Here is a 12,853-nt window from a genome sequence, read left to right on the forward strand (position 1 = left end):
TCTATATGGGTACAGTTGTGTTACACGTTTCCGTATTAATCATGTTGAGAAAGAACAATCAGAACAAAAGGGGCAAATCATGAAAAAAACAAAACCCAAGCAAAAAAGTCTACATTTAGACTCCATAGTTCTTTCTCTGGGTGTGGATAGCATTTTCCATCACAAGTCTTTTAGAATTGTTCTTGATCACTGAACTGTGAAGAAAAAGACCATCACAGTTGATCATCACACAATGTTGCTGTTACTGAATGGTGCTCTCCTCATTTTGCTCCCCTCACTCAGCATCAGTTCATGGAAATCTTTCCAGGCCTTTCTGAAGTCTCACCCCTCAGGATATCTCACAGAACTATAGTACTCAATCATTCATATATCACAATTTGTTCAGTCATTTCCCAATTGATGGTATCCCCTCAGTGTCCAGTTCTGGACCATCACAAAAAGAGCTGCCTTTGATTTTCTTGTACATATGGGTCTTTCCCTCTTCCTTATGATCTCTCCGGGACACAGACCCAGCAGTGGTGTTGCTGGTCTGCACAGTTTGGTCGTACCTTTGACCATAGCTTCTTTATTATGCAGGTTTGGGGCTTGGTTTGCTAGAGCAGCATCACAGTGTGGGAGGTACTGGAACCTGGGAGTATGACCTGGGCCTTGGACCTTTTCCTTTCAACCAGACCCTCCCCACCCCCAACCTGCCATGACAGATGTGAGTCAGGGCAAGGAATTTTTTCCTTTTTTTTCCCTCTGAGTTCCCCTCCCCCTCTTCCCCTTCTTTTCCTATACTGTCTTGTACCTCTTTGCACCACAGCTGGTACATAGTAGGTGCTTCATAACTGTGAGTGACTGGCTTCTAACTAATTGACTGGCAAGTCAGTGGGACCATGGATCAGCCCCCAGCTTCATTAGAGGCCCTACTGTGTGCCAAGTACTAAGTCCCAGGAGGGAGGTGCCATAATTATCCCTGAAGCTGAGGCAGGCTGAGGTTCAGGGACTTGTCCAGCATCACATTACTAAGGGTCTGAGTCCAGCTTTGACCTCAGGCCTTTCTGACTCCCAGGTGAACCAGCTGTCTCAGATGAGCCTGAGATTAGCTTTTACAAAGTTTACAATTCAAAGATAAATGTGAAAACCAATATACAAATGTTCCCCCTCAATACCTGATGGAAAGGGGAGGTCGGCAGTGTGGAGATAATTTCCCTAAGCAAGTTCTCAGTCTCAGGTTCCCAGCTTATCTCTGTTCAAAGAAAGCATTCAGGGTTAAGGTCCACTGAGTGATTGCCTAGGCCCCTGGCTTCTCTAGCCTTCCCAACAGGGTTGGCTGCACCTTCCAGCTGGGGATCCCATTGGCACAAGCTCCTGGAGCAGGAACTCCACTCCCTATACCTAGAACTGAGCCCCAAGCTTGATTCTCAGCATCCTCTGCCATATGGGAAGGAATACTACACCCAGCCTTGTATTCCTGAAAGAGGAGAGTGCAGGTGCCCTCTACACCCTGGAAGATGAACAGGGATAAGTCATATCTCCTGACAGTCCCTTCTGGGGTACAGCCATGATGAAAGCGACTGGGAGGGATGTGGACCAACAGCAGGGGCCATGAGTCCCCTAAAGCCTCCTTTGGTTTCACCCCTGACCAGGCTGACCGCTACCAGGTGCTCCTTGAGGAACTGAAAGAGAAGAAGATACAATTACAACTTTTTCAGCTTTACCACAATGAAAAAAAAATTCAGTTTTTAAACAATGAATTAGGTGAAATGAACAAGGAATTGGCTCTCACAAAAGATTCCCTTTCTGTTGACGAAAACATAGTAAAAAGCAAGAAAAAAGATCTTGGAAAGTTAACCAGAGAGCTTCAGCAAATGGAGAAGGAAGTGAAGTAAGTTGTTTGTTGGTTTGTTTGTTTTTAAAAGGTATACACGTGGGTTTAAAGTAAGAGTGGACTATAGAGTTATACATAAATATATAATATACATGTGTATATAATGCATATAGATAGATAGCTATAAAAGCCTAAATTCAAAAAGAACTAAAAGGAAGGGATAGGCCAAGGGCAGAAGTAGAAGGGAGCTATAGAAAGATGTGTAAGGGAGGGATTCTGGGAAGGGCAGGTGATTAAGGAATAGTAGGGCAAGATATTGAGAAGTAGAGGAGTGAAGAAAGTTAGGAAATTGAGAAATACACACAGACCCAATATACAGATATCTGTATAAGTCTATATATATATATGGGTGTGTAGTTATCTGGATGTGTGTGTCTATGTGGTTGTGGATATATATTTTAAGTCTGTAGACATGTATTTGTGTATATGTGTGTGTATTCATATATATATATATATATATATATATATATATATATATATATGTACATATACATATATCCAGGTTTAATTATACCTGTCCTGGGGGGGGGTAGTAGGAAAAAAAATATACCATACACAGCAATGATGTTTGTCCTTCATTCTTGAAGAAGACCATGACATCAGGGAGGTGATGCCATAACAAGCACATAAATTGGATTTGACTGAGAGGGAGCTGTGCTAAGTCACCAGCCTCACTTTCTCCTCCTGGCTATCTGGGTCCAGTGGCCAGATATGGATCAGGATGACTGGAGATGATCCTGGATGTGAGGCAATCAGGGTGAAGTAACTTGCCCAAGGTCTCCCAGCTAGTAAGTGTTGTGTCAGGTCAGATTTGAACTCCTGTCCTCAAATCTAGCCTCAGATACTTGACACTAGCTGCGCAACTTTGGGCAAGTCACTTCACCCTGACTACCTTGCATCCCGGGCCTGTCTGATCTGTATCTGATCACTGGACCCAGATGGTTCTGGGGGAGAAAGTGAAGCTGGTGACTTAGCATAGCTCCTCGCCTACTCAAAAAAAAATCCAGTTCATGTGCTTATCATGGCATCACCAATCACATCAGAGAACAGAAGAAAACCTAGAAGGAAGCAAATAAAAGATGGACAATTTTGAACAAAACAAGTAGTTCATATTATATATAATATGATATATAATAAAGCCTATAGGCTTTCTTGGGGCGGGGGAAGAGAAGTTAGAGTTGTACATCTCTGAGCAGGAAATTGGAGATGTGAGTGATGTTCCTGGGGGTCCCATAACTCATAGGATCTCAGCCTTACTGTGAAAGCAGACTTGACCCCAACCTTGCCTTGCCATTTCCCCCTGATGCTGGACCTCCACAGAAACCAGGTAAATGTCACCTCTCCTTCCAGAGCTTTAGAGGAAGTACTGAACCAGAAGAGGCCCCAGTACATTAAAGCCAAGGAAAACACCTCACACCACCTCCGGAAGTTGGAGACAGCTAAGAAGTCAGTCAAAGTCAGTGAGAAGCAATGTGCCAAGCAAGAAGATGACATCCAAGTCTTGGAAAAAGAACTGCAAGACTTAGACAGGACCTGGAGAAATTTTGAGAAGCAGGTTGAAGAAGAGCAGCTGCGGCGTGGAAGGGACATTGAACTGGAAGCCAGTCAGGTGAGAATTAGCCTCCTGAAGCCTCCACTTTAGACTCTCAGGGGCTGAAAGATCAAAAGGGAAATGATAGGCTTGGTTTCTAATTTTTTTATGTAGCAGCACATACCAACTTTAATGCCTATTTTTTTCCATTCATGGGAATGTTGACTTTAGAGCCTCTTTGGCCTCATCTAGAATATGAATTGATGGAGGTATTTTAGATCCCCTGCAGCTGCAATAAGTAACTGATGTCATTTGGTTTCCTTTAAGATCTGAAAATTATGTTAACAGAATTCACCTTTGTTGCCTAATGAAGTTTTACAAAATATTCATCTCTTATTCTTTATTTTAATTTTTCTCCCCTCTTGAATGCAGAAAATTTTTCTCATAGCTATATGTGGTTGTATAGATACTTAGATGATTGTTTAAATGACAGAAGGAAAAATAAATTAATTGACACAGAAATGGGATGAATTAAGAATTACCCAGAATTTGGAATCAAATTGATTCCAGTTTACCTGAATAATTAAAAGATTTTCCTCATGGATTCTTTCTTACATTATTTCTGTGTTGTTTTCTTGTTTATTAGAGGTTCGGGAAGGCCTCAGAGCATCGTGCCCTCTCCCTTTACATACATAATGTATGATATATTTAATGCCCAAATGATTATACATATAATATTTGTGGAGATTTTATGTAAATATTTGTATTTAGGGGGCAGTTAGGTGGTACAGTGAATGAAGCTCTGTGCTTGGAATCAGAAAGACTTATCTTACCAAGTTCAAATCTGACCCCAGACATTTCTTAGCTTTGTGACCCTATTTGCTTCAGTTTCCTCATTTGTAAAATGAGTTGGAGAAGGAAATGGCAAACAACTCTAGTATTTTTCCCCATGAAAACCTCAAATGGATCACAGTAATATGTGACTGAAACAACTGAACAACAATAACAAATTTATAATTAGATACACATTAGAAAGAATTACAGATCTCTAGTCATATATAATTACACAAAACATTTTTTTACTCACCAACACACATTAAAAGTTTGACCATGGGCCAGCTAGGTGGTGCAGTGGATAGAGCACCGGCCCTAGAATCAGCAGGACCTGAGTTTAAATCTTGTCTCAGACACATAATAATTACCTAGCAGTGTGACCTTGGACAAGTCACTTAACCCCACTGCCTTGTTAAAAAAAAGTTTGACCATCATCTTTGGAGGATGTTGGTAAGGACTTTAGAGTTTTGTTTTTGAATAACTGAGTTCTCCAAACTGAATTGGGGTAGGACCTATCTCTTGAAACTTTCATTTTATGTCTTCATTATTTCATTAGGCAAAAGTTGCCTACACATATATGTGTATGTGCATATATATATAATATATATATATATATACATACATACACACATTAATTTGCATGTGCAATGACTTACCAAAAACTATATTTTCATTTTATTTTTCCACATACAGAAAAAAGAACAGTCTTTCCATATATAAAATATAGGAGGTATTTCTTTTAGTGAATAATCTCCTTTTTTCTCCAGCTTTGTAATAATAAGCTTTTCTTATCCCTCCCATATCTAGCATGGCTTTTCTTAAGTTAAAGACTTTTTTTGTATATAGTATAAATTTATTGTAATTCGAATGTGGGGGGAGGTAATTTTTTCCTTTGCTTACTTTTTTATTTTTTTTTTCCTTTTCCCTTTTTGGACTACTTTTCATGACATTATGTAAAGGGTTCATACCAAATGGTCAACTAAATTGTATTGTAGCAGGAATTCAAAGGTAGGAGTAAGTGGTTCTGGGGGGGGGATATATGAGACTTGGTGGACTAGAAAGTCATTCCTGCCAGATTGGGTAACAAATGTGGATGTTTCACAGAGCTTGGAAGATTATTGTCTGGAAATCTGCAGCAACTTTGTGGTATTTTGTGGAGACCATAGAATTTGTTGGAATGTTGAGGCTTTCTGGTTTGCAACATCTCAAGCATTTTTTCTGGAAAGGAAAAGCTTTGCTTTAAGCAAAGCGTATTCAAATTTGTTAATAATGATGTAGTCAAAATATTTATTGACAGGAAAAGTAGAATATTTTAAGCATTGTACCTGCCATTATTTTTAAAGCACACTCTTTGTATCTAACTGCCAGTGCCATTATCAAAACTTTTTTTAAAATATAAAAATATGTTTCTATTCAGCTAAAGTACTTAATTTAAAAGTATTATGTTGCCATCATATAATGATATTGAAACAATTTATAATCGCCAAGTCATTTTAATTGGTATTTATTTAAAGTAAAAATGTAGAAAAGCAATTTGAGTTAGATTATCCCTTAATCCTGTTTTCTAATGTAGCATAAGGAATGTTCTGGACTGTAGAATAACTGCCAGTAGATGACCAGTTATGAGTGAACCTATTTTCAGTTCCAAGTCTTTTGCTCATTTTAAAAACAATTTTAAAATGTTTAGTTTTTGTATCTAATCTCTATTAATTAAAATATTTGTAAAGTTTATTTTTACCAAAGAGATGCAATTCATTATGATAAAGTATTGCAGAATAAACTTTGCTTTATAACAAAAAAAAAGTTGCCAATAATTGTAGAAGCTGTAGACAATCTTTATTTTTTTTATAATATTATCTGCTAGTTAAAGACATTAGGCTTTGAGAATTTCCTGTCCTGTCTCTCATTGAGTGCACCATATTTGAATGCTCTCTCTAGCTGGATCAGTACAAGGAACTCAAGGAACAAGTGATCAAGAAGGTAGCAACCATGACCCAACAGCTAGAAAAACTTCAGTGGGAGCAGAGGTCAAATGAGGAGAAACGGGCATTTGGGGACAGGAGGCGAGCAGAAGTCCAGGTAGGCCAACAACCTTGATTGTCATCCTTTCAGCCATCACTGTGACTAGGGGGCCAACCCCACCCATTTGTGAGAAAGAACCAAGGAAACTCAGGAGCACAAATGAGCAAAATGGGAGGTGGGAAGAAAACTGGTCTGGAATCAGTTCACAATTCAGGGAAGGGAAGAAGGCCTTCTCTTCTGCCTTGTCACCCCTAGAACAGAGACTAACTAGGCTCTTAAAGAGTATTGCTAAGTGACCTTGGGATTCAAGAAGGCTTTGGATTTGACTTCTGAACAATCCCTTAGAAGATGTTTCTTGATTACCAGACAAGCAGATCATAGGGTCAGCCATAGGTAGGCTTTATCCTTGAATCCTTCAAGGATCTGTAATTTTGCTTATGTGAATACTTCCCCTTCTAATAAATATCTCAGACCCTTGGTTAAACAGGTTTTGTGGACCTCTTGTGTGCAGGCTTTTTTGTAACTTCAGTTCACTGTCTTTTACTCGGGAAAAGTAGAACATGTAAATCCCCAATTAACTCTTAAGTATTGTGGTTAGCATGGGCAAAAGTCTTCACAGCTGGAACAGATGAGGGGCCAGCCCTCCCAGAGGGATCTGGGAGAGATGAGGATTCAACCAAAGATAGTTACAGGGATAATCATACATAATGGTTCAAAGAATTTTGTCTCTAGAGACCCAAGGTTCTTCATCTTTTTTGGGAAGAGTCAGACTATGGACAGAAAGACTGTAAGAGACAGACAGTGAAGACTTTGAGAAGAACCCTTCTCCAAATGACTTTTTAAAATGTATAAAATATACTATATGGGATAATAAAGAAAAACAAGTTTCTTCAAAGAGAGTCTTCAGACTATTTAAAAGCTAGCAAGTTTAGGGCCCTTGGATCAGGAATCTCTGCTTTAGGTAGAAACAAGGCAGCATGGCTCATGCCACTTGGAGTATGAAGAGGAATGAGAGGGATATAAGGCTGGGACAGAAGTTGACTGATGAGTGATGAGAGATGGACCAGAATGCCAGACTCTTGGCCAAAGGCAGCTTCTGAAGGCCTTTTTGGGGTGGGTGTGGCTCTTGACTAGGATGGGGAGAGTTAACCTTCAAAAAAGATATCATACCTGATGACATTTAGGTGTTATTGATTCAAGAAACGGGAACAAGCATCCATAAGCCTTTTAAGTCCGATTTAGACCTGTGCAAAAAAAAAAAAAAAATGCTAGCCCTTTATCTAATCTCTGTTTTGTAGCTCCCTTAATTGATTTTTAAATTCCATTTGCTCTTTTAGGGAAATTTAAAGCAAATAAAGGAACAAATAGAAGATCATAATAAACGCATAGAGAAACTGGAGGAGTATACAAATTCATGCATGTAGGTATAGAAACAAATGTGTTTTCTTGTTTATTCAAGGTTCAGGAAAGCCTAGGAGCATTGTGCCCTCTCCTTTACCGCCCCCCCCCACATCTTTTCTTCCTTTACAGCAGAAAGAAAATGAAGGTCATATGGGCATTTGGAAGAGCTACACTGTGGCTGCTTTCCAGAAGAATCCCTTCTTCATTGGAGAGGCAGGTTCAGGGTATTAGGAAGAGCCTCATTTGTAGTCAGGAGATTGAGAAATAAATCTTGACTCCATTCCTCATCAACTGTGTGATTTGGGGTCAGTCACTGAGCTTCCCTTTCCTCATCTGCAGATGGGGCTTATCATGTCTTATATGACCTAATCAATTTTTTTTTTTTGTGAGGATCAGAAGAGACGACCACTATTAGAAGTTACACATGTTAATTTGTTCTTTGGTCCTAGAGGAGTATCTTGGAGCCTGTCGGTATAATTATTGAATCATGTCATCTTTCAAAGAACTCCAACCCAGAAAGTTCTCAATTCTGAGTCTTCAGGAAGTATTTACATGATGGGGTACAGAGAAAAGAGTGAAACAATCTCTGTCCTCAAGAACCTAATATTCTGGTTGGATGAAAGAAAAGAACATGTGAGCCAATAGAAAGCAGTAAGGGGGCAAGATGCCTTTGGAAGGGAAGGCACCCTTTGCAATCTCTATGCCCTCCTGAGCTTTGAATTCTTTGGCATTGGAAGAGCCTGAGTGCCTTTTCAGTATTCAAAGAATAATTACACTTTAGAAAAATTTTTCAGTGTCTATTTATTTTGATAAATATTTCTCAATTGCATGTTAAAAAAAGTTTTACCACTCATTTTTAAAATTTTTCAGTTCCAAATTCCCTCCCTCTTCAAGAAGGCAAATAATATATCGATTATGCATGTGAAGTCACATAAAATGTTATTCCATTTTGCATGGAATGTTGCAAAAGAATACACATGCATACAAGCCAAGAAAAATAAATTGATACATGTGTATTTAAGTCTGTCCTCAGAGCCCATCAGTTCTCTCTTTTTTTTCCTGGAGGAGAATAGCATTTTTCATCATCAATCTTTTGGAACTGTCTTGAATCATGGTATTGCTGAGAAGAGATAAATCATTCATGTTTGTTCATCATACAGTATTACTGTTACTGTGTACAATGTTTTTCTGTTCTTTTCTGCTCCTTTCACTTTGCATCAATTCATATGAGTCTTTCTAGGTCTTTCTGTCATAATGTCTTCTAGTACAATAGTGTTCCAGCACAATCGAATACCACATCTTGTTTAGCCATTCCCAGTTGATGGGCATTCCCTCAATTTCCAGTTCTTGACTGTCATAAAGAACTGCTACAAATATCTTTGTACATATGGGTTCTTTTTCTTTTTTGTTGATCTCTTCGGGATAGAGACCTAGCAGGACAGTTGCTGGGTCAAGGGTATATGCATGACCCTTTGGGCATAATTTCAAATTGCTTTCCAGAACGATTGAACTAATAGTGATTAAGTTTTGATCTGTTAATGACAGGAAGTAGAATGTATGCCAAATGTACAACAAAATTCTTAACATTGCCAGAGACTCAAAGGTGAAAGATAGTAAAAGCTCATCACTGTGGTTTTTCAAGTGATGGCTAGATGACCATTGGTTAGGAATGCCTTTGACCATGGCTTCCATGTCTTTGGAACTGTCTGGGGCTGGCCTTCTCTGAAAGCCCCAACCTACTTGTGGTGTCTCCCCCTCCTCCCTGCCCCCAGACAATAGGAGATAACGTCATCTTGATTTCCATTTCCTCTATGTTGTTGCGGCATCTAGCGATTGTTTGAAAGAGAAAACACAGCAAGAAGAAGCCCTTCTTGAGGAGATTGAGCAGTCCAAAATCAAAATGGCCAAAGTGAATGATGAACTGAGTCATATTGGAGTGGAGTTACAGAATGCACGCATTGATCACCATGAAGGAAAGTGTCAACAAAAGAGAGCGGAGGTTCTGGAGTTTCTGAAAAGGCTTTATCCCGAGTCTGTGGTATGGAGAAGCGACCTAAACGTTTGGGGTGAATTAGATCAGGAGCCTTTCAAGTCAGTAGGGAAAGCAAATCTGATTTAGAGGGAGAAGTCAGATGAGAGCCACATGGGCTGGCAGGAGTGCTTCTGGAATCTCTGGCAATGTTGGCTTCTCTCAGGGTTCTAGTGTTCAGAGGACTTAGAAGCAAACCTCCCAACCTCCCTGCAGAGTTGTAGTCCCCTTATTTTTCTGTAGGTTAGGAGCTAAAACTGGAATGTGGAACTTCTGACTCCCAGGCAGGGGCTCTTTCCACTAAACCATACTGTCTCTTGGATTAAGTAAGACCTGAGTAACATAAAAAGACCCATAATTTCAGAATATCCAGTACATATTACAGCCCCTTTATTTCTTACTTAATATTCATGGCTTGCTCTGGCCAAAAAATACTCCTCTTTTGGTGTCCAACTTCTTGGGAATGAATCTCTAAACTTGAACAGGATAGCCTCTTTAAAAATCCCCAAGATTGTTGGGTTGGTCCTTGAAGTCTTTCTAGCTATAGCCATTAGGAATTTAGGGACTCCTCGTCAGGAGGCTGATGATTTGACCTCTTCAAGCCTAAGGAATAAAAAACCCCTGCCATGTGCTTCCTGGAAGTTAGTCTCTGCAGCAAACTTGTTTTCAATGAGTTGTTCAGTGAGGGACTAGAGTATTTTCCTGGACTTTTAGTTGCCTTATCAAAAAATATTGAATTTTAGGCTACTTCCGAAACTTTTGGCTTCTGAGATGACTAAAATCATCTTTGAGGCTCTCCATTCTTTATATTTAGAGTCTTTAAAGGGCGGCTAGGTGGCATAGTGGATAAAGCACCAGCCCTGGAGTCAGGAGTACCTGGGTTCAAATCTGGCCTCAGACAATTAATAATTACCTAGCTGTGTGGCCTTGAGCAAGCCACTTAACCCCGTTTGCCTAAAACTTAAAAAAAATTTCAAGATGCTATTGACGTTAGCAAGTCTGTACTTATAGGAAAATCAAAGAGTTTTTGTTGTTATTTTGAAAATGATATAGTTGTGTTTTTTGATTCAATTGCAAGAAGTCATGCATTAAATACTTAGGTACTTTTCTTTCCTTGTTTTTGGACCTCCTGAAGTTTGGCAGACTCCTTGATTTATGTCATCCCATTCACAAGAAGTATCAGTTGGCTGTGACCAAACTCTTTGGCAGGTACATGATAGCAATTGTGGTAGTTTCTGAAAAAATAGCAAGAGATTGCATTCAATTCCTGAAAGAAGAAAGAGCTGAACCCGAGACATTCCTTGCCCTGGATTATCTTGATGTAAGTATCTTTAATAAGTCAAGATCAAATAGTGTCCTCTTTTCAGATAAATTTCCTCAGTCACATGCTGCTTCTGGACTCCCCTCAAAGCAAGATACAGTATCTTACTGCCCACTTATGCTACAAGAGATTGGTCATCAGGACCAGAGTTTTCAAAGAATCATGGAGTAGATGAGCTTAGAAGGAGCATCCCTTGTAAAACACTCCAGCTACTGAGTGACTGTCCAGGAAACACCTACTAAGTGTCAGCCCTCAGGGTGCAGAGACAAAAATGACATGTCTGCTTTCAAGGGGCTTACTTACCTCCTGTTGGGGGAGACGACATTTTCAAACATAGACATACAAAAAAATACACACATCCTAATTTAGAGGGCTGGGATCCAACAAAGGGTGTTAAAAGAGATTCCACGTAGAAGATGGCATCTGGGCTGAGTTTTGGAGGTAATGAGGGAGTGCATTCCAAGTGTGGGAGACAACTAGTGCAAAGGCATGGAAATAAGAGATGGAAGAAGCTTTATCAAGGCCAGATGGGTTAAACCATAGAGTCCATAAAGGGGAGTAGTGTGTAATAAGGCTGGAAAAGGTGGTTGGGGCCAGGCTGGGCAGCACCTTGAATGCCAAAGAAAGTAATTTATGTTGGATACTAGAGTGATCAACTTAGAGTTTATTGACCAGAGCAGTGATGTGATCAGACCCATGCTTTAGGAAAAGAAATTTGCTCACTATATGGAGGATAAATTGTGGAAAGGGACTTGAGACCTGGAGACCATTTTGGAGGCTACTGTAATGCAAGGCAAGAGGTGATGGTCTCACCAGCTGAGATGCAGCCATGGGAATGCAGAGAAGGGAAGGGATACAAGGGATGTTGAAGAGATGGTGCTACTAAATGAGGCATCCTCTTGATTTGACAGGGTGTTTGGAAGGAGGATGATGATGCTCCCTCAGAAATACAGGTTCTCTTTAGACCATGTTGAGCTTGTGAATGCCTGTGGTGTTGCTAGTTTCAGATATTTGATGATGTGAAAGACTAGGACAATTTCTAGACAACTAGAAATTTTGGAGCTGACAAGCAAACCTACAATGGAGAACCCCAAGCCTTGCCTTGTATCCACACTTGAGGGGCCTGATATGAATGGAAATCCAGTACAGGAGGAGAAGGTGGTCCCTAGTGTCAGGGGCTGCATAGGGGACAAGAAGGCTCAAGGCCTTCAGATTTGGCAGTAAATAAACAGTGGGTTTTTGTCTCTTTTATTCCTTGTTATATAGAGTGGCATTTTGGGAGTTTAGGAAAGGGTCAAAGATATCAAAAGGTATCACTAAAAATGTATTTTTTAAAGGAAATCATTAATTCCTTTGAAAAGGTCATTTCCATATAGGGACTGGAAACTAGGCATCATTAGAGGCAGAATCGAGATGGCAGAGTGAGAAAAAAAGTGGGGAAAAAAAAGATGGCTGAGAAAATGTCAGTATTTCCTTCCAGCTCGCCTCCTCCACAACAGCCTAGAACATGGGCTAGACCAGAGTCTGACTGGAAAAGCCAAAATAAAAAAATCACCATTCACCATTTTTCCATTCCAAGACAGCTTAGGAAGAAAGACCCGGTGGGGTCAGGACTGGGCAGGAGCAGTGTAAAATATTGTAGCATCCAGAGGCAGTAAAGGGGTGGATACTGCAGCCTGGAACAGAGAGATCCCAGGGGACCCCACAACTACCCAGGGAGAGGGATGGGCGGGCACTGCAACCAGATCTGAGATCCAGAGGGGACCGCTCTTTTAGGCTGACAGTGACCAGCCAGTGTCCTGACTGAGGGCTGCAGCCAGAGTTCCCTGGCCTCACTCTGGC

At 40.2% G+C, this 12,853-nt stretch overlaps 1 protein-coding gene across 1 annotated transcript in view; it reads left to right on the forward strand.

Annotated features, from left to right (window-relative positions):
* SMC1B (structural maintenance of chromosomes 1B) overlaps positions 1-12,853 on the forward strand; it is a 47,207-nt gene that overhangs the window by 11,428 nt on the left and 22,926 nt on the right. The window contains 6 exon segments of the mRNA XM_074227291.1: positions 1,632-1,870; positions 3,224-3,482; positions 6,177-6,317; positions 7,598-7,680; positions 9,492-9,699; positions 10,826-11,011. Coding sequence (XP_074083392.1) covers positions 1,632-1,870; positions 3,224-3,482; positions 6,177-6,317; positions 7,598-7,680; positions 9,492-9,699; positions 10,826-11,011 — 1,116 coding nt within the window.

Source organism: Macrotis lagotis, chromosome 2, assembly GCF_037893015.1.
Source record: "Macrotis lagotis isolate mMagLag1 chromosome 2, bilby.v1.9.chrom.fasta, whole genome shotgun sequence".
In the NCBI taxonomy this organism is placed as follows: domain Eukaryota; kingdom Metazoa; phylum Chordata; class Mammalia; order Peramelemorphia; family Peramelidae; genus Macrotis; species Macrotis lagotis.